This window comes from Anopheles stephensi, chromosome X (genome assembly GCF_013141755.1).
Source record: "Anopheles stephensi strain Indian chromosome X, UCI_ANSTEP_V1.0, whole genome shotgun sequence".
Classification (NCBI taxonomy): domain Eukaryota; kingdom Metazoa; phylum Arthropoda; class Insecta; order Diptera; family Culicidae; genus Anopheles; species Anopheles stephensi.
The window spans coordinates 11,726,457-11,753,486 of NC_050201.1; the positions used below are offsets into that span (position 1 = coordinate 11,726,457).

General features: G+C 45.7%; 1 protein-coding gene across 8 annotated transcripts; it reads right to left on the reverse strand.

Moving 5' to 3' along the window:
* Window positions 1-26,873, reverse strand: LOC118507943 (protein gurken-like). Of its 8 annotated transcripts, none has more exons than XM_036047268.1 (5): window positions 26,132-26,868; window positions 25,666-26,024; window positions 12,380-16,312; window positions 9,346-9,581; window positions 1-5,477 (listed from the first exon to the last, which is right to left on the reverse strand). In XM_036047268.1, the coding sequence occupies exons 4-5, from the start codon at window positions 9,413-9,415 to the stop codon at window positions 4,828-4,830; spliced, it is 720 nt and encodes a 239-aa protein (XP_035903161.1). In that variant the 5' UTR covers window positions 9,416-9,581; window positions 12,380-16,312; window positions 25,666-26,024; window positions 26,132-26,868; the 3' UTR covers window positions 1-4,827. The 8 variants fall into 8 exon arrangements, with proteins under 8 accessions (XP_035903161.1, XP_035903169.1, XP_035903219.1 ...); XM_036047276.1 differs by having other exon boundaries at window positions 12,380-12,616; window positions 12,702-16,312; window positions 25,666-26,868; XM_036047326.1 differs by having other exon boundaries at window positions 25,666-26,873.
* Window positions 26,874-27,030: the final 157 nt, after the last annotated feature.

Below are 27,030 nucleotides of genomic sequence, written 5' to 3' on the forward strand. Positions count from 1 at the left end.
TATATAATAGAGGTTGTATATTTCATAAAATTTTGATCATCTTTTCCCAACGGTGACCACACACACACACACACACGCGGTCACCAATAATAAAAAGAAAGGCACCAACAACTCTCCTCTTTTGCCAGTAATAAATAGTATTCCCCGTCTGCTTCAAGCGTCGTTGCTTTTTTGTTTCCTTTTTCGCCCTATGCCCTATGTGTGTGTGTGTATGGGGGAGAGGATTGGCGTGGAAATTGGGGTAGTTCACCACCCCACTCTACCTATCTCTCCCACTGTCATTTGTTCGCTTTTTTTGTTTGCTTCTCTTCCCGTTAAGCGTTTCGTGTTCTTCTCTTACATCTAACCTTGTTCATACAGTGCGCCATCTCATTTGTTCATAATCGCTTTTAAAAAAAATATGTCTTTTCGCAAAACGATTTTATTTTTCGTTCGGTTTTTTCCCCCCCCGTTAACATTACGTAAGGCGTGCGTGTTTTCTTTTTTCTTTTTGTTCCTTCTTCGTTAATCCATATGAGATAATTTTTCGGGTACCGCGATTCCCCTTTTTCTTTCCTCTGATTTGCGTATTACAAAAATGTCAGTTCTGTTTCGTTATGCGGAAGCGTTTCTCTTGGAATCTTTTTTCCCAGCTTTGAAGAGCATAAGCTAGGAAAATTTTTATATAATAGTAAACGCGTTTTTCCCCCCATCAGCTACAACACTTGCCTCTCCCGCGCAACGCATAATCAGTGTATACAAAAATAATCGTTAGCTCATTACAACACAGAACACAGTTTTAATAATGCCAGCATAATATAATATCTGTTTATATATAAAGGATAATATAACTATTCGTTTTCCGCTTTCTTTTTAAAGGCGTAATTTAACTCACGGGTCCGCTTTATCGTTCTAATCGATTTTCCCTCGGCGTTGTTTTCGACTCCTCATCCTCCATCCTCCTTTTTACGTAAGTGTGTGCATGTACGTGGGTAAGTATTTAAAAAAAAAGTATACAAAACAACAACAAATAAAGAACATATCCAAACGAATATAGAATTATCGCACATTATGGCATTTGATATACCGCTAATAGAGAGTGAGAGTGAAAGGCCTTTCTGCTTGCTGCATTGTATAGAAAGTGTCGAAACGTCTTTTCTTTTTTTTTAGCTATTACTATTACTTTTTCTTTACGATCGCTTTTGTTTTTTGATCGCAGTTAGATACATTTTTTCTTCCCCCATAAATCTCTCACTCTCTCTCTCTGTCTCTCCAGTCTTTTTCGTGTTTTTTGCTTGTTTGTTTGTAATTTTTTCGGTCGGTTCAAGTCACGTTTGGTGCGATAATTCGAATAAAATAAGGTTTCCTCTGCCTATACGCGATGTAAGGGTTACTATATTAAGGAGATGTGTGTCTGTGTGTGTGTGTTTCACTATCTTCGTATATTCGTTTCTATACGTTCTCTTCGTTCACGATGCGTTGTTTTGTTTTACGAGTGTTTAATATTGTGTCTGTGAATAATACTGATGCTTGGAACATACATATCGCCCCGCCGTCCCACTTTCTTATTAACCCTCCTTTTCAACATACTTCCTCCCTTTCTTTAAACCTATAAAAAGTGTTCTACCCCGCTTTTATTAACATATTTTGGATGGAATATTAAAAAAAAAATGCGGGAAAACTTTAAAATTCGTTGCTGCTTTCAATACCGGAAGATTTCCCGCGCGCCGCGTTTTTGTTTCCTCTCTCTCCTTTTCCCCTTCTCTTCTTAATACTGGACCCATCGCGTGTAAGTAAAAGAAGAAAAAAAAACTTCGTTCCCGCGTTCGCATATGGGGACTTTTTAATTGTACTCTAAGCCTGTAATTTTGGTCCAACATCGTGTCGTGTATGCGGCAGTTTGGAATGGTTTGTTTGTTTTCGTTTTTGCTAAATAATACGCCCCAAAACAGGCTGGACCTACTACTGCGGCCGAAAGAAGTTGAGCACAATTTTTGAGCTTGTTTGTTTGGTTTTTTTTTGTATAACAAAAAGAGATTAATAAAATTTGGCGAAATCCTTACACACGCAGCATTTGTTTCGTTGCATGTATGCATTTGTTTGCCCTTTTGCTCGGTGAAGGAAGACATACAGTGCGTGTGGATTACAACCTGGACGACGACGCTTAACGACCAACGCGGTACCTATAACCCTAAAGAGAGCACACAATCTAGGCCAAACAAACAAAAAAAAGAAGTACTAAAACGTACTTTAAAACATTGCAAAGAAAAATGAAAATATTTGAGAGTTTCTGTCACGATGTCTATACCCATCGGACAGACAGAGGGGTGCGTATATACGAGAGATTTGCTACTTTGCTATTTGCTTAAATTTTCTCTTCCACATTAAACAGCTTCACTTTCACCGGCGCGCACACACACACACACCCAATCTTCTTCTTCTTCTTCCTTGGCACTACAACCTCGTGAGGTCTCGGGCCTGCCAATTTCTGGCTTTCTGTGACTTAATTTTACCCGTAGCAAAGTAGTCAGGTACTGTGTACGGGGAGGTGGTCTGGATGGGATTTGAACCCCGGTCCTGCCGTTATCGCCTCGGCCACCGAACAGCTCCAACACCCAATAGTTGACACCAAAAAAAAAACTCCTAATGGCCTATGCAAACTCTAACCAATCACACCAATCGAAGTCAGGAAATGGCTGGTGGTGGTCCCTGATGGTTATTTACGGTTGTATGTGTTGCACTCAATTGTTCAAATTACATTTTTATTATTTTCCTCCAGTTTACAATTCTTTTTCAACACGTGATTTTGTTGGAAAATGCAAGAAAAAAAAAAGAAAGAAAACGAAAAAGCAAATTTTTGTTTCATACGGATCACAATTTCAAAGCTAATGTGTGTATGTGTTTGTGGTTTCTGTTTGTCTCTGTGTGTGTGTGTGTGTGTGTGTTTCACAGAGTGCTATTGTAATAAGAGGCACTACTGCTGCCGTTTTGTAAACGTTCGTTGTATATACTGTTAGGCACTCGTTATGGTGGTTGCAATGTGAGAGTATATGTGTGTTTGTGTGTGTCTTTTTTTTTAAATGTGAGCATTATTTTACATTATTTAAGCGTCATTTTAGTAATGAAATGTGTGTGTTTTTTTTTCACTGGACGTTGTACGACATTCGAGCTTCGGTAGTTTAAATCGTTTCACACACACACACACACAATATGAATGAGTTCATTATGGGGACACATTATGAGTTCAAAATTATAACCTCAAGGACACTTTATCTCCCCCCTCTTTTCGCCTTAATAAATTGTTCTGTTGTAAGTACTTTTATTTTTCAAGCATAAAACAATTGTTTGAAAAAATTAAACAAACAAAAAACCAACCCACAATTTAGCTGGTTTCCTCCAGGCACTGCTTTACCGGTAATTTCCCTACTGTTCCATATATTGTTTATATAGGTGTTGAAAATCAAAAATATTATTTCATGAATTGTGGTATGCATTTTGAGACACTGAATGCAGTATCAAGTTTTCTATAAAACATACACTCACACACGCAACCAACCATCGTTTTAGTCAGATATTTGTTCAGAAATTCGTTTCGTTCTCGTATTGGTGTGTAGGTGTGCAGCACGATTTGCAGCATGACTGTATTTTTGTTCTTGTTTTGCATCCTATTACAACCACGTCTAGATGTGTGTAGTGGGTGAGTGGGTACAGATTTGTCATAGAGGTGTACGTGTGGGTGCGTGTGCGTGTGCTGCAGTAGTTGTCATTTGTCTCTGTGTTTGCGCATTCCGTCTGTTCCGTACTATGCATTAATACTATATATCCTAACCTACTACACAAGCGCCTAAATCACACTCGTTCGTATTTTACAGTTCGCATTGACGCTCAATGATGCCGGTTAGATGTGTTATTTACATTAGGAAGAGATTAGCATAAAAAAAAAATTGGGGTGTATGTATAAGAAAAGATAAACCTAGATCAGATCCTGTTTTGCTGCGCATCCCCCCCATCATGCTCTTCCTTCCTGCTTTCCTTCGTGTTATAAGTATATATATTCTTTAAGACTGGATCCTCTCTAACTGCTTCGGTTAGGAGACCTTAATTAAACGTATTTTTCTTCCAGCTTTTTTTCTTCTCTCTTTTCCATATGTTCACAGCTGCTGGCGCTTATGTTTTGTGTAGCGCAGTTAGGTGGGAGAAGAAAAAACAAAATACTACTTAAGGGGTAAGGAATTGTAATTGAGAATACGTTACGCGTGTGCGTAACCCTGCATTTGAGCACGATAATCGAAGTCACGCGCATCATCCTCCCCACTCTCTCTCTCTCTCCTCTCTTTCTCACTCTGTCACTCGATATATTTGTTTGTTTAAAAAAAAAATTAATAAAGATCAACTTAAGTGTATTCGAATCGAAACATTCGAACCGTTTTGCTATGCGCTGTGTTTCGAACGTGCAGGGCAAACGCTCCACCACATCTCGTACCACAGAACGGTGCTGCGCTTGACGGTAAGGGTGGTGGTGCGCTGGCACCCCGGCACGCTCTAGCCCCTGTTCAGACACGCCAAACCATTACCAGTGTTTGGCCCGGGATGGTGATGGGTTTGGTCTGAACGTGAATCCAAGATCGGATCGGTAATTGAAACGCTTGTTTGGGGTAGGATGGGACATACCAATTACGGGGTTTGGCTCCACTATTGACGCTGGTCCGAACCGACCCCGGGCGGTGGTGTCGGGCACCGGGATGAGACGTCCCGGGTCCCGCTACCGTCGCCCCGGATCACTGGTGTCGCCGCCGACGCCGTCGACGTTACCGTCGCCGCCGCCAGCGCCGCCGCCATCCGCGTTCGCTAGCGGCAATGGTTGAGCCAGTGCAGATAGTAGAACACAGCCAGCACTACCATCATGGCAAGAAATGCCCCGTAATACATGCTCGCCGTTTCGATGTGTATCTTCGGCTTGCGCATGCTCAGGTAGGTCCCATCCAGGTACTTTGACTCACATCGTTCACCCATGAAACCGTCCGCACACTCGCACGTGGGCATGGTTGAGTTCGCGATCGTGAAGTTGTAACACTTGCCACCGTTCAGGCAGTAGTTCTCCTCGAACAGCTGCGAACACTTGCCCATCCGCATCAGCAGCTGATCCTTCTCGTTGCCGACGCGCCCACCGCCGCCGCCGCCGCCCGCATCCTGCCGGCCCGGTGGTATGCCGCCACCGTGCCGTTGCGACGGTTGCTGTTCGCCACCGTTCGCTTTCGTTGCCGCGCTGCCGGTGCTGCTGATACCACGGCCGAGACTGCCAGCGCCCGTGCCACCACTGCCACCGGTCAGGCGCGAGTCCGTCCCCGTCGAAACTGTGTCGGGCGGTTCCCGGTTCGACGACGAGGTCGCGTCCGGCCGGATCACCGTTAAGGTGGTGGTGGCGGACGTCATCACACCGCGAAAGTGTGACACTGGCCTAGGTCTTGATTTTGGCATCGATCTGCTAGAACAGCAGTCTAGGGTTGGGGGAAGTGAAGAGAAAGAACGTGTTAATATCAGTAGGCTTAAATCGGATTCCGTAAATATAGGATAAACTACAGAAGCATGGAGCATCGCGCCACCACGGGAAAAGGCTCTCTTTTCGGGAAAAACACGATTTTTTCCAGCCGTTTTAATACGGATGACCAAAATGTAACAACAATTAACCACCTTGGATACGTTTTCCTATCCGTTAATTTCATAAATATGATCAATATAGACCTGTTTGGAGCGGCACGGTAGTAGAAACGAAAACGGCCTTCATAGACAGGACTCGGGGTTCAAATCCCATCCGGACCGTTCCCCCGTAGTGAGGATTGACTCTCCAACTTCGTGGCATCAGTAAGTCTAGTAAGCCAGAAATGGTATCCATGACCCTAAGAAGCCTTATGTGAATCTGATAAATAAATGTTCAATGTAACATTTGCTGTCAAAAAAATAATTAGAATGTTTTCTGAGGATTCAAACAGAAAGATTATTTGGGGCACAAACGAACGAACTTATAGAGTAGTATAAAATCTTCCCTCAGCGTATTCACCGTAGTAGTGGAAGCCATGGATGTCATGGATGAGTCCGATCCGATTCCGAAAGAATGATCTGAGCAATCATTTTGATTCCGGAATCGATTTTGATTCCGGACGCTTTTTATTCCTGGCTCGTTTTGATTCCGGAATCGTTTTTGATTGTAGAATTGTTTTTCATTCCGCAATCGTTTTTGAATCCGAACTCGTGCTGATTCCGGACTCGTTTTTGAATCCGGATTCGTTTTGATTCCGAACTCGTGTTGATTCCGGACTCCAGATTCTCGTTTAAGTTGCAAATCAATCTCGAACACATTGTTCCATGTTCGGTGCAGCAATCTAACCTTTGGGTTTGGAGGCGATCCGGTAGGCGTTAGTGGCATCGATCTTCACACGTCTGGTCCGGGGATCAAATCCCATCCAGACCCATCCCCCATTCGTGTTCAACTCTTGAAGTTAGTTAACCCTTTCACATTGTTGTCGAAGAGAAAGCGAGGTGTTCTTTGACTGCTTTATTGCTCTTCAACAAACTTTATAAACAGTAAATTTTTTTTTTTGATTTAAACCAAAATCTGTGCAAAAATTACATTCATTGACTGTGAGAAGCCAACGCGCAGGGGTTCATCATTCCGGAGCGCGGATGCGTGGGCCGGACTCGACTCAGACGGGCAGATCAGATTCAACAAATGGTTGATGGATGGATGTTGATGGATGAGCAAATTCGATCTTTACTCCAGATGCTACTTCTTTTTCTTCTTCCTTGGCTCTACAACCTCGAGAGGTCTCGGCCTGCCATTTCTGGCTTTTTGTGACTTAATTTTACCAGTAGTAAAGTATTCACCCTTACGTACGGGGAGGCGCGGTCTGGATGGGATTTGAACTTAGGCCCTGCCGTGTGAAAACCGGCGCCACTGTCGCCTCGGCCACCGGACCGCCCCTCCAGAATCGGAAAAACTGGCTTAAAGGAGGTGCTATGACTATTTTTCATGCATCTCAAATAATGCCGAAAACCGATTAAAATTTCGATTTCTTGATTAAAGATTAAAAACTGTGGCCCCCCAAAAAAACTTATCAGACTCGGCGCCCATTTAGTCTGCTATTGCACAGATATTTTTCTGCAAAAACTGGAGCATGTTGCACCCATACGTGTTACTGTGTTAATTGAATCACACTTTGAAATCATTGATTTCCATACGATAGAACAACACGGCAAACATATAATCAAACATTTTGCGTGTTAAACGTTTTTCTAATAAATCAAATCAACCTTCGGTTATTGCTCGATTAACGATAGAGAAGAAAAAAAAAAGCTCGTAACACGCACACTGAAACGCATTGTGCACCACTAAACAAACCCACACGCTGGCTGTAAAGCGACTCACAATCCCACTGTCTGCCGCTCTTTTTTTCCCACGATTTCTTTCGCTCCGTTTATGCAGTTTGTCATGGAGAGAAGAATTAAATAAAAAAAAGAAGCAGCGTAGCACGATTGAAAACTCCCACCCCCAAAGAACTACCCTGTGCGTTTCTCTGTGGTCACTGCTTCCTCTTCTTCTGGCGCGAAATTTCGGCCAGCGTTTCGATTTTGGGGCGTGTGATAAAGTAACAGTGATGGCGCGCGCGCGCGCTCAGATCCCCAAATGGATTGTTTCTGCTGCCAGGTCGCTAATTATGTTGATTGCAAGTCTGCCAATTGGGTTGGTTCGGTGGAGCACAACACTGTGTCACCCCCCTCCCCCTCCCAAACTGTTTTCTTCATTTTCGCGACTTCATAAGCCGCCGGACAATTTCTTCCTTTAACCGTCCAAATTTATTCCGACGACCAATCTTTCCGAAACCTCCGAAAAAAAAAAAACAATTGCCCACAGATGATGGCGGGATAATTAGTCTTAGCCCCCACCCCACCCCCCTCATTTTAGTAGCACCAAATTACGGCAACAAAAAAAAACTTCCCCCGGCACGCCACACCAACGACAAACAATTTGGTTGTGAACACACCAAACCATTGTTCACACAAAATGAAACCAACAAGAGAAAAAAAAAGATGAACCAAGCAACCAAACATCCAAATACAGCGCGTACCGATTTCTTCCAATTAAAATCTTGCTCCATCATTGCTCGGCAGCGTTAAAAAATATAGGTGTATTTATACATCGGCATATTCGGGGAGCTTTCGGTGCGGCGGCAGGATTATCCCTTCCCACATTGTAACCCAGTGACATTATACATGCTGTGCATTCACAGTTTCTATTGTGCCTTGGCCTCCAAAAGTACAACATCGCCCCCCTCCCTTTGGTGAGGTGGGTCGATACTTCTTTCACCGCTCGCCGGCAGCAGCATAACAACTGCAGACAGCTTCCTATTCTTCCGTACTTTCTATCGTTAATTAATCTGCAAGATCAATGGCAACCGGGAAACAAACGGACGGGAATCAAAAGCGAACCTCCGTGTGTCTGTCTGCCGGTGTGTGCTTCTATGTGTTCAGCCAACCGTTACAAACACGCTGCCCATCGGAATGGTTGACGGGCTGGGACGGAAGAAAAAGCGCTTCTTAATACATCGCCACAGATTCCACGAGAGTCCCGCGGTCAGCTCAGCGTGTTTTTTTTTTAATCGATCTTTGGATTTATATTTTTAACATTTAATAAGCAAAAATGCAAACAATTAATTAGCAATCGAGCGGCTAAGGAGTGGAATACGCTCACGAGTTGTAACTGCATGTGTATGAGCATGTAGGACACAAAAGTAATATTTAAACTAACCGTTAATTATGTAGCTAAAATATATTAAAAGTTATTTTAGTTTGTCACGAAAACTTGTTAAAGTAATCATTAGACATTTTAGATTAGAATCATTAGACTGTTGCAATGTTTTCAATACGTTGCTGTCATTTTTAATAGTTTAAAAATATTAATCAATTTTGTATTTGGATATGTTTTAACTAAATAGTTTATAAAATTGTTAGAACAGTTCAAAAACTTGATGAAATAGCAATTTGTTGGATTTATAAAAAATATTCATATAAATTTGCTTAATCACAAAATAGTTAAATATCAATAATTTGAGTTCAAAATTTCTATAAAATTGCATTCAAAACCATTACTACATTCCACAACGCCAAATGAGAATGATTTACATAATTTAGATATAAATTTAACTGTGAGTTTAAATTACATTATTTTGTCCTATCTCATCCTGTTCTCTTTCCACAGTGCACTCCCCCACGAACGCTTGCGTACGACTGTGTTCCATGCAACCTGTCGGTCGTTTCCTACTCCTTAGCGCCATCCGAAGCTCCGATTACAAATAGCCGTGATTGCCTTACCTGTGTGAACCACAACTGATGACAGCATTATTAGTAGTATAGCACAAAATTTTACTGCACTTGATTTCATTGCTTCCAAGTGTGTTGGTGCCGCGGATGTATCATGCACGGGAGACCGGTCCCTCTTTCCCTTCTTCTCTCCCTCTCTCGCTCTCTTCACTCTCCTGGAGTCCGTACGTCCGAGTGTTGCTGCTTACGTTGCTGCTGGGTGGGTTGGAAGTTCCAATCGTAGATACCTAGAGAGAAAAAAAAAAGCACAAACGCAGGGAATTAGCTGGCAGAATGGAAATGTCATTGCATTCCGGTTCGGTGAGTGGGATTTGCGGAGGAACTAAATCGTTCGAATGGGAATTCTAATTTGCAAACCCGTATGCAAATCCCTGCGCACCGACACCATGGCCTTTTTTTTATTGCACAATTATGCACACAATGCGTTTAACACCGTGCGCCATACGTATATGGGGAGCTTAAAATTGCTGATAATCTGCGGTCAGAAAGTAAACAGTTTGCATAAGCGCGCGCCGGGTAATTTTATGCGCGTAAACAAAGCAATAAAATTTTCAATTTCTTAATTGGCAAGCTTAAAGCGCTAAAGACAAATTTTATGGGCGACAGTAAAAGAGCGTGGATATTAGCAAACAGACAGACGGACGCAAAGGATTAAAATTTGCGTTCATCCTGCGATGGCCTTCGTCGGCACTTTCAAACTGCAGATGAACAATTTAATTTTGCCTTTATTGCACAGCTTCCACAGCTGGTGCATTTGGCAATTATTCGCAAAACTCTTCCGCCAATTTGGCCCATGCTTTGGGCGTCGCTCTGTCACGATAGCATCAAACGCGATGCGCTTAATTTGCCTGGTCTGCTTTATCTGCTGCACATTCTCCGCTCGCATCGAATGCTGGGCCGAAAGCTTACCAAAGAAAAAAGCATCATTTATTTTTAAATCTCCAACCATCACAACAACGTTGTAAAAGTCGTTGTAAAAATCAAATTAACGTGCACCATCTCTCGCAAGAACGCTCCGACGTGACCGGTTCCGTGTTAGGGTCAGCACACTGCACCTCAAAACACTTTGGTCCCGACAGGCAGGGCACCCCGAAACGGCCAGCTTGGAGCCCATCGGGTCGATCGTAAAAACCCTTACGAACAGCAATATTCCACCAAGCGCATCATAAAAATAAAACCCGGCCAGAGTTCGAACCCGAAGAACACTGCGGAGAACTCAGATTTTATTTATAATTATTCGGTTGTGGTTCGGACCGTTCGGTTTAATGATTTTGCAATCAAAGGTTCTGAACTCTCCCCGCTGAACGATTTATTGTTCCCAACGTCGCTTCATAAAACTTGGATATGACTGATGGGTTGGCAACCTCCAACACACACACACACATCATACATCAAACCGACCGGCGAAAGGAATGGTGTTTTAACGGAAAAAAAGCTTTTGGTTTATAATTTCTGGCTTTTTTTTGGTGTTGTTGTTGTGCAGCAAGTCACGATATAATTAAAGTTTCTCACAGCTTTGATGCCGTTGTTGTTTTGGGGATTTTTTTTTTTATAAAACAAGCGTCCGCATAATTAACATTTTAACGTTCGTTATTTCGCACGTCGCCGGCTAGCCGGTTGCTCAGCTCAATTCGTTTAATGATTTTTAATAATTTAATGTCCAAAAACTCACAATTGTGTGATCGATTCTCTCAATAAAATATGCGGGCCATTACATCACTGTAATCGACCGTCTAAAATTGTTAAAACACAGTGTTCGGCCTCGAGAACACTGAAGCTCGTAGATGGTTATGACTTTTGTTTTATCCGGATTGTTTTAGCTATATGGACGTTTGTTTGGAATTAAATCAATCACACTATTATGCCTTGCAAAAATGTCTAGAAGTGCATTATTACTAGTGCAATCCCCCAACATTCGTAACAGATGTCAGTCAAATGTCCGTAATCTTGAATGTTATCTTATGTTTAAAAAACGCTTTGATTGCTTATTCGCATTCATATCTGCAAGAATTGATACCTTATGATGTCCCTCAACCGTCAGGCCGTTGGGCGGCCCCGGTGGAAGAGGCGACAAGGACGCTGATCTTCATTCGGCAGGACTTGGACGGTTCAAATCCCATCCGGGTCCGTTTCCCCCGTAGTGAGGAGGACTTGAGTATCCAACTACTACGTGATAGCCAGAAATGGCAGACATGAACGTAAAAGAGGTCATTAGACCGAGAAGAAAGAGAGAGAGAGAGATGTCCCTCAACAAGTCTGCGGGGGCTGACAACTCATAGTCAAACAAAAAACAAAAAAGTACAATATTCCCTCTATCCATTTGAAACATTCCCCTAAGTGATTCTAAAATTCTATTCATCGGATCAAAATCCTGTAAATCCCATCCCCGGTGGATGGAGTAATGGACTATTCATTTAGGGATAAAATAAATCGAACAGGAATGACTGATCAAATAAGAAAGATTTCCTGAGGTGTTGGATATGGTGCACAGAGGATTATCCGACGACTGATGTGATGTGTACCTCAGCAAATTTGAAGTTTATACAGGGTTTTCGGGATAAACTAGCAAGTGTACTCTCCGTACAAGATGAAGCGGAACATTTTTAGGGTAGAATTGGATTTTCACAACACTTTTCAAGCTACTCCGTACAAAGATCAAGCAGAATCTTTTCAGCAAATCCCGTAATTGCGGTTGCTAATCTATGGCGATTTTAAACGATTTAAATCTTTCCCCTTTTTAATCTTATCAGAGAACAATTTTGATTGCATATTCTCTTTGCCGTGCTCTCGTTCTATGAGCTTCTTCAACATCGAGAGGTCTTGCCCTTGGACATCACAGGCTATACTTGACTAGATAGTCAGTTCTGTCTTACCGGGGCACGGTCCCCGGACGGGTTCTACCTCATAAAGATAGGTTACGCCCTCGCGGTTTACTATTACCGGCCCTCGTCCCTAAGCTACAAATAAAATTTGCAGTGTTACGTTGTCTATTGTCCAGTCTTATTTAGCTTAAAACGCATCTTACCTCCAAAACGGAAAACGACGATTGCTGATGGATGTGTCGGAAGTGGTGGTGGTGGTGGCGGTGTTGTGTGCACACACAAAACCCCACACGCACGACGCACCTGTGTTGATCGACGAAGCGCACAGCTCCTTTTGACCGATTGATATTGGTTGATCGAGCTAAGGGGTCAAGAAGCGGAACAGCTAAACGAGCCGTTCTCTAAACGCCTTTAGTGTCCTTCTTTCGCACGTGTGTATCCTGACGATGTGATGGGTGAGGAAGGTGTTAAGGCACCACAGCTAGAATAAGGTAAGGCACACGACTCTGGCTCCTGGTGGCTCACCTGCTGCTGCTGTATTTGATTGGGAGTGGTTGAATTGATGCAACAAGCACCTGGTCGGGTAGAACGTACGTATACACCAAATGCACACACACACACGCGTCACTACAGGACACAGCACACGCGCGTTTCGAATGACCGGAATCGAGAGCTGTGTTGCCGTGTGTCGCCGACGTTGTTCCCGTCAGTCACACCACCTGGTGCAGAGAGGAGACAGCACCAGGGGACAGGCACACAGAATGCTACTACACACGCACGCTTGCTTCTCCCTTTTTTCTCCTTGCTTTCGTTTCGCGGAACAGGCAGCGAGCAACCACGGACGTTTGTGCGTGGTCAAGGAACACACACGATCTAGGCGCGTTCAACACACGCACGGCGCACTTCACTTATAACCGAACAGAACACGATTTGAAAAACCGCGCAAATTCCTTCACCAAAAAGAACAATAATAATCGATTGCCTTGGAAACAAAACTGTCTGTTTCCTCACTGAGGGATAAAGAGTCACTACTGAATTTGCTCGCACTTTGCCCCGTTTTCTTTATACAATACCCACCAACGAAGGAGGGGGGGGCGGAGGGGGCATGGGGACAATCACACAGAGAGCCACAAAACTACATGCACACAAACATTCGCACAGAGAAACACACACACACACATGGATGTATATGGTAAGCCGGGTGGGGGTTGGTTTGCCCGGCAGAACCCGGGCGCTTCGTAGAACGCACACACGGCCGGCTGCTTCTGTGCTGTTGCTGCTTCCTGCTCGGGCACACTAGAGTAAAGCCCGTTTTATGGACGGGACGTTTCGCAACCGACAGCTGCTGCTGTGCGTGCCGTGGGCAGCTGGGGGGAGAAGCGGTGGCGATGGCGGTGCCGGACTGCTGCAACCCGATGCAACCAACAGCGGACCGGTGCTGCAACCGACCGCACCGTTTCGGCGTTGTCCTGCGTCCAGCGACGACGATACTGCTGCTGCTGCTGCTCACTGTAGTTGCGTAGCTCCGTCGTCGTCTGGTGGTGTTGGTGGCGATGGTAGTTATGATCGTACAAAACGCTGCTCGTAAACCGTACCCGATGATGGTGTATTTTCATCTTGTTTCTCCGATTCCTTTGCGCTTTCCTATTCTCCTCACTATATGGCCACAACAACCACCACACACGCTTGGCTGCCAAACTCTTAACGCCTACTAAAGGCACGCAAATGATGTCCCTACTAGACCGGTGCTGGTAACAACAAACACGTGTATCATACTGTCCTTAATCCTTGCCAACACGCACACATGCACACAGAAACTGTCACTTTGTTATTCGACTTCCGGGCAGGAGGGGGGGGAACTGGGGGTAAGAAACGCTTATGTCTTTTCGAACGCTTGACGCACTGTCACTGCCATCGAGGATGATACTGCCATCACTGCCGGGACGTTGAGTGACTCACGGTCCGGCTCCGGGTGCATATTCGGGACCGTGAGAACGCGGCTCAAGACGCTTTCCGGTGAAAAGACGACACGCCACCCAACAACAACAAAAACGGCGGCGCACACACGAAACAGAAGAAAAAAACGAGGTAAAACAATACCGAACGAGTTAGGTGGCGCTGTATGCGTGCGATGTATATGTTGGTGGAGACGACAAAACGCACTCGGCTCGCGATGGCTGGAAGATACGTAGTTCCGTCTCGTTCGCACGCTCTGTACCTCTCTCTATCTCTCCTGCCTTCTGTGTAAAAGGGGTATTGTGTTTTGTTGCGCCCAGGCTGTTGTTGCTACTTTCCAGTTCCGTTCGCTTGCCGAGAAAAACCAAAAATTTTCAACCTCTGGTCGGTGTTCTTCGCCCCTACTGCTGCTTCTTGGCTTCTCACTCACACCTCACACCACCGAATCAGCAATCCCGACCAAACAGCACAGAGAAATGCCGAGACGCAAAACCATATGCACACACAGGCAATGCCTTCAAGGGGTTCGTCGCTTGCGGTGTCGGGCCGGTCTACTGTTTGCGAGCGCGGGCTCAACTGTCACAGCGTACGAAATGGTGCAGGTTCGGGCTCCGCAACACTACTAACCACGGGGCGCGCTGCCGTTCTGCCAAAATGTCAGGCCGAACTATGGGTTCGCCGCGTTGAACTGCTGCCGTCTTTCGTTTCCTTTTTTTTTCTCTCTCTCCTTTCGAACGGCTGTTTCGCCCTTGTTGTTTTGCTGCCGCCCGCTCACCACTGTCGCTGACCGAGAAAGAAGGAACCAACGAAAAAAAAAAAACGCAAGCGAGGAGCGCGAGCTTTTTTCTTCTCAAATTCCGCCTTTTCGGTTTTTGATCTTCCCTTTTCTGCCCTGCTCTGTCTGCACGTCGAGACCCCGGTGGACCGGCGGATGACGACGCTCTGCCTGGGAGCGCGCGCGCGCTCGCGTGCACACACACACTCGATCCTCGGTTGACGATCGTAATCTTGTGCGCCCCCTCGTCTTCAAATGGGGGTGGGGGGAGGGGGGGTATATGATGCGTTGGAAATGCGTCCCGCTTCTTCCGTCTTGCGCCCGACAAGGTTCACTGTGCTTTGTTGTGTGTGCCCTTTGCCATCGAGAGATGTAGTCGGTTCGACGTCGCTTGCACTCCTCGCTACGTGTGTGTATGTGTGCGTCTTTTGCTCGCACAGCTCCGCAACACACAACACAACCCGGTAGTGCGGCTTCTTCTATTTTTCCACCTTAGCGAATCCGGCCGCCGCCGTTGCTTTCACCGCCCGTCCGTCCGCGCGGGCTTCCCTTCGCCTGCCGTCTCTAGCTTTTATGACCTTCTCTCTTCGCTCTCCGAGGAGGTCCCGCAAACCGGCCTGGACACCCCGGGGGTCGCGCGTTTTGTACGTGACGTTGTCTGACTAGCCACCCTCTGCTAGGGGTTTTTTTTTTGCTTCTACCAGAGCCTTCGCCTTGCTATCGCTGTCCGTCGCACGTACCTAGTCCTCTTTCGCCTGACTCTCTCTCTCGCTCTCGGTCTCGCCGATATACACGCTGATCTTCCCCTTGATGGCCAGTAGTAGGCTTCGTTTGTGCCCCCTTGTTTGCCTTTGCTCTCCCACGCACCCTAGGCAGTGTGTTTCCAACTGCACCAACACTCGCGTTCCGTATTTGCAACCCCACACACAGGCACACAGTCAGTCATACGCACACACACACCTCTCTCGGGGGTTGGTTTCGCCGTCGACTGGATATATATCGTTCTCCGTTCGTCGTCCGCTCGACAGAAAACTGCACCACACAAAGCGAAGTTCCTTTCTCCCTTTTTTTTTCAGGAGCAGCAGCACATTTGCCTTTAAATCAACTTCCACACACAACTCGACTTGCTGCTGCCTGCTAGGCGGGCGGTCTTGATGAAGCTGCTGCTGCTGTGCTTTTACGTCGGCATGAACCTGCTGCTGCTGCGCTCATGCATCCCACCGTGTACCGGCATGGTCCACTTCTTCCGTTGCTGTGCGCTCCTTCCTAGTTCCTTCTTCCTGAGGGATCGGGGGCCGATACTTTACTGTACTTTTTTTTCTGTCTTGTTCCGATGCTCTCTCCGTTTTGTGCTTCCTCTTCGCTCGTCGTCCGTTTTCTGCTCTCGCCCGTAGATTCGCCTCCTCTGGTGGTCCGACGTCGGTTTTTTTTTTGGGGAAGAAACATAGTTGTGTGTGCGCGACCATGTAAAAGGCAAGAGATAGAAGAGAAGAAAACGGGAGAGAAAGAGAGAGAGAGACAAAACAAATGGAATGAAAATAACGAACGAAGGTAACAGAGCCAGGTCAAGAAAAAGAGCACGTTAAGGTGTAACGCCAAACCAATAATAGCAACGGCAACATAAAGCCCAAGAAGGAGAAGCAAAATAGTATACCATAGAAAAAAAAAGAAAGAATGATCAAAACGCGCACGAACGTGAGACCCGAATTCGAACCAGAAAACCGGGCCCAAACGCAGAATAATGGTTAGGGGGCAAAGGTGGGATGGGGGTGGGTGGGTAGGTGGTAAACCAGGGAGAATGATATTGAAATGAAGAAAAGGCAGGAGGAGAAAACAAAAACGCATAAAACAAAACTAAAGAACCGAAAAATAAAACAAGACCTCCAACAACAACAAAAAAGACAACAACCCCCGACGCCGACGCCGCGGATGAGCTTTTGTGGCGATCTCTTCTGGGCGGTGGAGGTGGAGGAGAGGAGGTTTGGGATATTCGTGGGGAGCCAAGACGCACCAGCATCATACACACAACCCTACACCAAAAAAAGAAGGTGTCTTAGAGCGTAGGAGAGTCGAGGAAACACCACAAAAAAACACTGGTTCCATGTGAAGTCACGGGAAGGAATCGGGAAGCAAAAGCTCGAAAAACAGTACACCCAACCTGCTCTGCCAATGACATGATGAAGTTGGATGGAGAAAGAAAAGAGGGGAAGGATAATAGAGGGGACAGGTGTGTTGGTGTCTGCGAGGGAGTTATGCGCCTGTGAGCCTTGCACCTGGGCGGACCGGTGGCCGAGGCGATAACGGCGCCGATCTTCACACGACAGGACCGGGGTTCAAATCCCATCTAAACCGCCTCCCACATACGCGCTACGGTTAAAATCAAGTCACAGAAAGCCAGAAATGGCAGGCCGAGACCTCTCTCGAGGTTTAAGTGCCAGGGAGCAAACAGAAGAAGAAGAGCCTTGCGCCTTGCGAGAACGAGCGCGTACGAAGACCTCCACCAAGAAAGTCACTGTGACGTTCCGCAAAAGTCCGAAAACTTTAGAGCAAAACCGGGCAGAAAAAAAGGCTAAAGCTTAACGCCAAAGCAAATCAACACAAACCCCGCGCTTCGCCTCCAGCACATCTCTTCCGCCTCTTCCCTCACCTCACCCCCTTGGTGTGCATTCGCCTGGCTCCATCAACCCACATCGACGATCGCCGCGAAAAAGGTGAGAAAAAGGGTTAAAAAAGGCCCAAAACATCGCTCTCTTTCTGGTTCCGTCCCCGTCTTCCTTGTGCCGTTTGGTTTCTTCCCACTCCCACCGTGAACCCCCGTTTTTTTTTTCAACCCTTTTCAACCCCCGCTCACTTGGGTTGGTAGGATGATCTCTTGGGAACAACAGCAACAACAAAAAAACACCAGAGCCAAGTGAATAAACTCTTTCACGTTGGAGAAGTTGTGCACTGTTGTGGTGGTGGCGCGAGATATTATCTGGCAATTTTTCGGGCAACCTGGAACGCCAAAAACATTATGTGAAAAACTGTTGCACGAAAGCAACAGCATTCGCGGAGTGTTGGAGTGAGTCGGTAGAAAAAGAAAAACCCACCACCACCACCACCACCATCAAGATGAATTTTGGCTTCAGCACAGCCAAGCAAAAGCCGTGCCAGCGAAACAAGGGAATGCCACCACCAAATCGATCACAATCAACCTAATTACGCTAACTAGCGGGGGCCCGATAAGTTTAAACAACTTATGCCGCAAATAGCGCATCACAAAACCCGCGCGCAGGAAAATTGGCCGGAGGGGGGAGAGGGTTGAAAATAAGTGAAAGAGAGCGAGAAAGAATGAGGCTGAAACGTGGAGGGCGGGGAGGGGAGGCGTTGTTTTAGTGGCGTTAAACTTCCTGCAGTACGACTATGGCTTAATCCGGCGGCTGGTGTGTGAGAATGCGCAACAGAGACCGAAACATCCGCTCTTCGGGGGATGCTCTCTTGGGAACGATGCAATTAACAATATTTTCTACCATTCCGAGGCCATATTTAGACCAACACACTTGGGCTGGTGGGATGGACGTAGGAATGGGACGAGCGCGCGGTGGTTGCTGGTGAAGGTGAAGAAAAGCTCGGTGAGAAGTTACATGATCAATCAGTGTGACACAATTGATGGGGATTTTTTTTTTGGAAAACGCGCTCTGTTGATACAAAAAAAAATCAAACTTTCTTCCTCTAATGACATTTTGACAGATGTCAAAGCATAACTTTCGCCAAATGGGCACATTTTTCCCCTAGAAAGTTAAGTAAAACTAGAATTTTTTTCAAATACAGTAAAGTTTGTATTTTGACAGATGACCTAAGCTTCAACCTCGACATATGTGTATTTAGTGTTTTCATACTATTTTGATAGATGTCTTAAGCCATCGATTTCTACAAATGACACCATATGCCACCAGGATATAATTTTGATAGGTGCCAGTAGCTGCAAAAAAAAAAATACCACTAAAATGCAATTTTGACAGATATCTAGAAGAATTAGTGTAGCTAGACTGTCATTTTGACAGATATCTTGAACTATCCGTTTCAAAATGATTTTGCCAGATACTACTAGAATTTGTGATTTTTACAGATTTTTACTGAATTTCTAACAAAGTTTGAACTAATCACGAAATGTCATTTTGAAAAATGTTTAACAAACTTTAAGTTACTGCTACTAGAATGCTATTCCGGCAGATGTCTTTAGCTTCAGAATCCAACAAACTTCGAATTACTACATTATCTTCACGATTTCTTTTTGACAGATGTCAAAAACAAAGTAAGCCATCAAATCAAAGCAGCTTTCTTTTCAATGTCACACTGTCACGTTCTAAAATCGCTGCCCAATCAATGTGTCAAACAAACAGCATGGTACACCTTAATAATAATGTAATCTTAATGAACCGCTTCCTGGTCTGTAGGTAACAGGAGATAAAATGGAGGATACACCGAATTGAAAAAGAAACCCCTCCATCCCCCGCCGGCGTTGCGTCGCTTTCACGCCCACCCACATATTATTCAATCTCGCGTTCCCAAACACCCCACAGTGGTGAGCATGAAATATCTGAACGAAATTAAAAACGATAGAATATGAATAGAACGGATAATGAAGACCGACCCCGCAAGGAAGTCGCCAGGCGGCCGGTCGGTTCGTTGGTGAGGGAGAAAGTAAAAACGTATGTGCGTTAGCTAGGCGGCATGCGTGTGCAAGGATGTGCTGCACAGGTTGAGGAAACAACAGGCAGAAGAAAAATCTTGCCCAAAGAAAACTAAGGCGCAAACTTTAGAGGAACACACGATTAAAATCAGTATGAAACACAGCAACTACTGGAGGAAGGAAAAGTAATGCGCAAATGGACTGGTGTGTGTGTGTGTGTGTGTTTCCTTTGCCAGGGTTTGGTGGGGTGTTTTTCTTTTCGGGCTCTCTCATTGCTCCTGCTACTACTACACATCATATACCAGCGCTAAAATGAAGCTAGCCACCCGCGTGTGCATCGGCCAACCGCGCCCGCTTGCTGTTAACACGAATTAAAGCCGAAAAACCGGACCCAGAAGAGCGCACACAATTTTCTTCCGTCCTGTGGCGTCGACCGTCGGGTGGGCTCTCGATACATATGCCCATTTCCGATTCCAAACCCCCTGGAATCGGTTGCTGGCTGCTGGGCGAGATGTGTGATGGTGTGGTGCGGATGGATGCGGATGGTGTGTGGGAATAGGTTTCCCTTTCATCCACCCGCATATGAATGCATGGCCGCCTTGGTGAAGGTACGCCGCAAATTACACACCATCATCATCGCCGCCGCTTGCTACCCTCTGAGAGGTGGTTTTTGTGTGTGTGCGCGGCCTCTGCACCAGAAGAGGCCGCTTCTCACGACGCATCAACAGGTCATCCCGCAGCACCACCAACACCGAATATATACAGAGGGAGAGAGAGAGAAAAAAGAAGGAGAGGAGGGACCCGATAAGGGAACGGGGAGCAGGGAGCTACACCAAAATGCTTAGGAGAGTCTTGGATCGGACACGTCGGACGTTCGTTAGCCGCGCGCGTTCAGTTTTAGAGGGGCTTAACAACGAAAGCAGCAACAACAGCAAAAAAAAAAAACGAAGCATCTTTAACCATTGCGCGGCTTCTTCCCTTTACGACCCGACGCCGCCACCGCACCAACTACCAACCCCACACCTCCCCACCACTTCCACCTCCCTTCCCTGTTTTCCCGCATCGCATTATTGCGCCGAGGTCAGGCCGAGCGAAGTTTTGGTTTCCCACGGTTGCGGCCAGCCAGAGCCTGCCTCTAACCCGAAGCCCGAAACAACACACACACACGAGCGAGCGAGTTGTACGCCAGCAACACCAACAACAACGAGCCAGCCACAGACACAGCCTCCCATGGATAAATATTGGATGGTGGTTTTTAGGTGCAGAAGTAAGTTTTCTTGCTATTTCACATGTGCCGCCGCGCGCACGTATGGGCCCCTTTCGGTTGTCCGGCCACATTTCGCCCGCCAGCTTCTTTCCCCGTTTGCCGCCTGCACCCCCCCCCCCCACCCCTTTTATACGTACAATTGTATCATTCCATTAGATGGCCCGCTGGAACGGTGGTAGAACCTCCGATCGAAGGAAGATTTTTACTCATTTACGACCCTGCACTGTGGTTGGTTTTACAGTCTTCAGGCGGGGTCTTTACGCGATCGAGAAGTCAATAAAAACGGACGGATCCCTAATCCTGGCAAAATTATTTCAAACCCGTACGGGGGTGAGAGGTGCGGCTCTAAAAACATTGAGTTACCGAGAAGCTTGGGTTGATTTACAGCCCAGCAAACGATCGGATTGGACAATACGGCGTCAAGCCGTAATCCTAAAAATATAAAGAAATAAATAATAAACGATCGGATTCGATTTGCCATTTGATGGTCAGCATCATTTCGCAATCGTAAATTTAGCCCGAGTCGGCAAATGTTATTATCCAGTTCTGCGTTTTGATGCAAATGGCGTTGGGCGATGTGTCCGCAAAATTTGCACGATGTTTTGCAAAAGTTGTTAGGCGCTAGGCAAGATGAAAAAGAGGATATAGTTTATCGCGGGACCTGTAGAGCTGGGGTCCAGCATGGCGAAACACAAATAGACCTGGTATCGAATCTCTTTCAATCAAGTCTTAAATCTCTGGACAGTGAAGTAATTTAAATCTCTCGAGTGATCCTGACTCCATATAGTAGCGGTGACACGATCTTTCACATGACAAAAGGCAGAATTAACTATCCAAGCTTCGGTCAACTAGGTTAAGGAAGTCTTGTATGCCAAATCCATCTGCAGCTGCAGTGGATATAAAGGTAACGTAGCCTATCCAGGGGACTAGCAATTTAAGTCAAAGGAGTCATAAATTGCTAGCCTGGAGTGGGTGTAGGACTTTTAGCAGACTCTCCTGAAGGATTAAACCTTCGGAGGTTCAAGTGCCCATAGAGGTGGATGGAAACGATATTATATTACTTCTTCTTGCTGAGCGTTACGACCTCTAAAGGTCTCGGCCTGTCACCATTTCTGGCCCTCTGTGACTTGATTCTATCCGTAGCTGGATACTCAGTCCTGTGTGTACGGGGAGTGGTCCGCATGGGATTTGATCGTCCTACATGACCACGAATATAAGAATCCGAACGTAAACGATCAAACTTGCGCACACACCCAATTCAACCAATACACCCGCACTGACCCGCAACACTGATGGGTGTAAAATCAATCGATCCCACTTTACTAGTTGACATTTGGATTGTACGTCTTTGCCCGCTTCTCATCGCTCTCTCGAACTGATTTCATGTGTGCAATCTCATTCAGCTAGTTGCGCTGTGGTTGTGGTTTTGTTGTTGACTGCAAAACTATAACGATGCCATGCAGATTAACAACAGCTCTGCTCCGGCGCATAACAACGAGCTTGTAACCTTGGATGGAGTTCGGAGAGACCCTCCGCCGAGCCGCGCATCGCTATTCCGCGAGATGCGTTGCATTGTATAAATTCTTCCGCCTCACGCCTATCCCCCTTCTCTCTCTCTCTCTCTCTCTCTCTCTCTCTCTCTCTCTTTCACTTTCCATCCCTTTCCCACACTTTGGTTGTAATTATTGATGAGCATTGGATGAGCATTTTCCTCCACCATCATCATAGCTACTACTTGAACTGGGGTGAATGTTTTGTGCGCGGTAGAAAAAAATAGAATGGTGTTTGCGAATTCAAACCGAAAAAAATGAAAAGCCTTTCGTCGGCGATTAGTGGCGCAAGATAGCAAATACTGTCGAACTATAAAAGTAATTTGGCATCTCATTAAGCAAACTGTAAACCATATACATCCGCGTAAAGTGATAGTATCGCGCAGCTTTTCGGCGAAACAGTCGTTTCGTCGATCTGCGTCGCCGGAGATACTGCTCCTACCCCGGGGTACGGGGTACAGCAAAGAAAACTGTTATGTGGCTCATTTTCTTGATTAAAATTTAGTCAATTTGTATGTACTTTTTTAAGCGATAGTATGCGCTTTGGAGTACGTTCGCTGAAAGATATTTTTGCCTCTTTTTCTTCTGCTCTACAATCTTCATACAGGGGGCTTGACCTGCCTTTGCTGGCTTCTTAGACATCCGTAGCTGATTAGTTAGTCCTGCGTTTAGGGTTAGCTTCTCTCGTTTGAAGGCTGGCCCCGACTTGGTATTTAATTCCCCATCGGAATCGATCGGGGGTTTTCCATGCACAGGTGTTTTTACTTTCGCCCCCCTACTTTATTTGTGGGATACATCCTGGTTAACTATGGGAGAGTTCAGAGTCCAGAGAAGTAGATGGAAACGATATTATATCTCTTCTTCTTCTTGAGCACTACAACCTCGAGATGTCTCGGCATGCCATTTCTGGCTTTTTTTGATTTGAATTTTCTCGTAGCTAAATAGTCAGTCTTGCGTACGAGGAAGAGTAGTATGCACAGAATACTATTTGTCATATCTCCTAAGGCAGAACTTTAAATTACTGTCCTTGTATCGTTTCCAAGCGATAAATGAAGCAGAAGCCGAAGAAGAAGATGCGCATTAGATGAGTAAAGCATCTTCTCCTATCTAGGTACAACTCAGTTCGGTAAGGGAGAGGACCTGAAATTCTTGCGGCCTCCTATATCTGTGCGCGATATTGATATCACGCCCTTCAATGATCGTCTAAGTAGAAGAATTGGACCGGCTACTGGTGGTTACCTATCCTAAGGCAGGGTTTTAAATCACAGGACTTTAATTGTTTCCGAATCATAAATAAAATCAAGGCATCCTGAAATTCCATCATTCGACCAAGACCTCCTGTGGATTGCAGTTCCAGAGAAGAAACGTATTAGATAAATAAACTCCTATTCTCTTTGTGAGGATATATCCGGGTATGGACGATGCCACGATCTAAATAATCATCCAGTAATATTGGGACTGGCTAGTATTGGCCACACATCCCTGCATTGAGGTCTTTATGCATTCCTGAATGCAGTTTTAAAGAAAACGAAGATATAAAAAAGGGTATCAGAAAAGAATATATAGGATTTTAAAGAATCCTGAAGCCTCCGATATAAGTCCACAAAAGGTTCTTCCAACTCTCAAGTAATATTGGAGGCCTGGCTAGAGTTGATCACAATGTCCTTGGAAAGGGTTTGTGACTCACCGAACGTCAGACAATTCCGGGTGGGGTAAATGAAGTCAAACCGTCCAGAAATTCAATCATTCTGCTAGGACGTCCTGAGGTTTGCCGTTTCAAAGAAATAGGACAAGGACAAGTAGAAAAGGAAGAGCGTGTCAAGATCAGTAAAACGGATATAGAAAGGATAATTATGTGGTATGATGACAGCCTTCTTTCACCCATGTTTCAAGCCCAAAAATGTTTGTCGTTCGAAACATTACAGGGTTTTGCGAGTCATTTTGTGCTCTCAATAGCATATTTCGTCGGTCTTTACACGTATTTCTATTCCATCCGGATGTATTTCGATGGCTTCCATAGGACTTTCAAACGAACTCAAATGAAATGTAAACCAACCAAATTTTGTGGAGGTACTGCTTTTAGGAATTTCGTATTTTAATAGATTCATTGTAGTAAATTCATACCTTAAACATTACACTCAATTTTCAACGATTGCAAACTATTGGGTTCTGCGCGCTTGCGGGATTGCCGAGAAAACATATGGATGGAAAATAGATTCGGATGGAGTGGAATTATTCGACAAAAATGGAAACACAAATCAAGACCGACGAACTGTACCGTTCAAATCGCAACGTGACTAGGTAAACCCTGTATTGAGAAGATGCACCCACCAACAAATTTCTGCACACACACATCTTTCCTGTGTACAAATCCTCCTTTATGTCAGCTCTCCTCTCCATAAATCATCCTTCTTTTTCTTTGGTTTGGTTTCTCTGTGGGTTGGCTGTGGTGAACGATGTCTGGACTCCGGAATCGGAACGAAAAATCGAATGACCTCATGAGTAGAAGAGCATGAGCCGAACAATGGACTTTGGAAATATACTTGGAAACATTCCCTTCACGCACGTGCGTTAATTTTCGGCCGAAAACCGAACACAGGACACGCACGCACACACAGCGATCGTTTCCCTTGGTTTTCTTGTTTTTTTTTTTGGGGCGGCGTGCAAGTATCCGTTTGCTGCTATATTCTGCCAATTTCTTCTTTCGTTCCTTTCCCCCTCCCTTCCGCACACACCCTTTTTGGCGTGCGTGTTTCTGTGTTTACGTGCGTTGTTCATTGTACGGAATGTTGCATAAAATATTGAAAAATCTTTTACTCTTGCAAAAAGAAAAACACACCTCCCCGATGATCGTTGCGCACGTAGCAAACAACTCGATTACACATATCCGATGGTGTTTTGGAATCAAACGCACACACACACGCATACAACCATTTCCATTCCGCTTTGTGCGTGTGCACTTTCTCGGATGCAGCAACATCGCACGGCGCACAAAACGCCATCCCAACAGCAGCCAGCCGTCTCGGGCCGGTCGTGTTGAATTTTGCTGTTACAGCACATTTCTCTTCCCTTCCCTTCTTCAGCCTCCCTTTTCTGCCCCCAACCCATTACAATCGCTCGTGCAAGCTTTTGTGTGTATGTGTTTAAAACGTGGTATCCCGTTTCATGATCATATGCTCATCCTCGCGCTGCTGGTGTGCGGAAAGGCATGCGCGCGTGCGCACACACCGAGATTTAAGGAGCTTTTTAAGCGGCGAAACACTACTTACCACACACAGCAAGCGGCGATGACGGCGATGTGTGCAATTTGATGGCTGTCAGTTTCCGGTGTGCTCTCCGCCTGACTGACTGATCGATCGGTGCGCGGTGGTATTGGTTTACCGTACGGTGGCTGCTGCACACTTAGCGCTACCAACGTCGCCAATCGTGCTTTGCATTGCCAGCATGACGTCACTACTGGAGATCCGAGCCCGAAGAAAACTCTTCACCGGAAATTGGGCAACGGAGGGAAAGCAACAACAACAACAACAAAAAACGTTCGGCGATTGTTGTGTGTGCTGAGACATGCACGCACACACTCACACACCCAGGCTCGAGTGCAGAACTTTCTGACGCGTGCCTCAGCCGTCTGTATACGTATGGATGTGTACGCGCGCGTGTGTGTGTGTGGACGAGAGAAGCAAATTTGTAGTTGATCGTTCGCGGGTACTGGGAAAGTTGAGGGTAGGCCCTTACGCGAAGGAAAGCAGCAACAAAAAAACACACACAAGACGGCTGACTTCGCTTCGACGAAAGCGATGGCGTAGTGGGAGCGAAATCGCACTATTACAACGCTGGCTTGACCAATCCGTTTGGATGTAGAGTGTGGCGGCGATCACCGCCAATCGGTTTACGATGAAAACAATAGCAGCGGCGGTTGATGGTCTCGCACGACGTTGGACACGCACACGTACGCACACACATACAGACACACATCGAACGACAGAAGAAAAAGAAATACACACTCAAATACGCACACCACACGTACGGTCCAGGGTCCAGGAGGACGCGGCAAGAATGCAGATCGGAAAACGTTTCTACCAATAATAATTACACGGCGAGAATAGGACACAAAAAAACACACTTACACACTTACACACTCACTAGACCTCACAGTGTTCTTTGAGGCCACCGTTGCTCGTGCTGTAGCATAACGGTAACACGTTTTCGGGTACGATTGGACGGGACAAGTAAATTTCGCCTTCCAAAGGTACTGTGGATTGTGACGCAGACCGTGAATCACAACTGGTGGCCGCAAGAAGGCGCTGCGCTGCGTTTAAGCTGGCGCTCTGCTTAATTTTTCCAGCACAAGATTGAAGGCACGACCGTCTGAGCAATGCAGGGACATGCTTATGGATGGTGCTTTTGTATGCTCTTGTGCATATCTTCCACCGCTGCCGTTCTCTTTCCAACACGTACGCGCGTGTGGTGTTAGTATGAGTGTGTGGCTAATTGAACGGCAGTCTCGTACAAGTAGCGCTTCCCAAACTTGACATACCACCATGGCTGTTTCCGAAACGCTTGAAACGCTTAATAGTTTCAGCTGGTGATTGTTTTGGTTTTTTGATTTTTTATTCTAATGTTCATTATTTTAA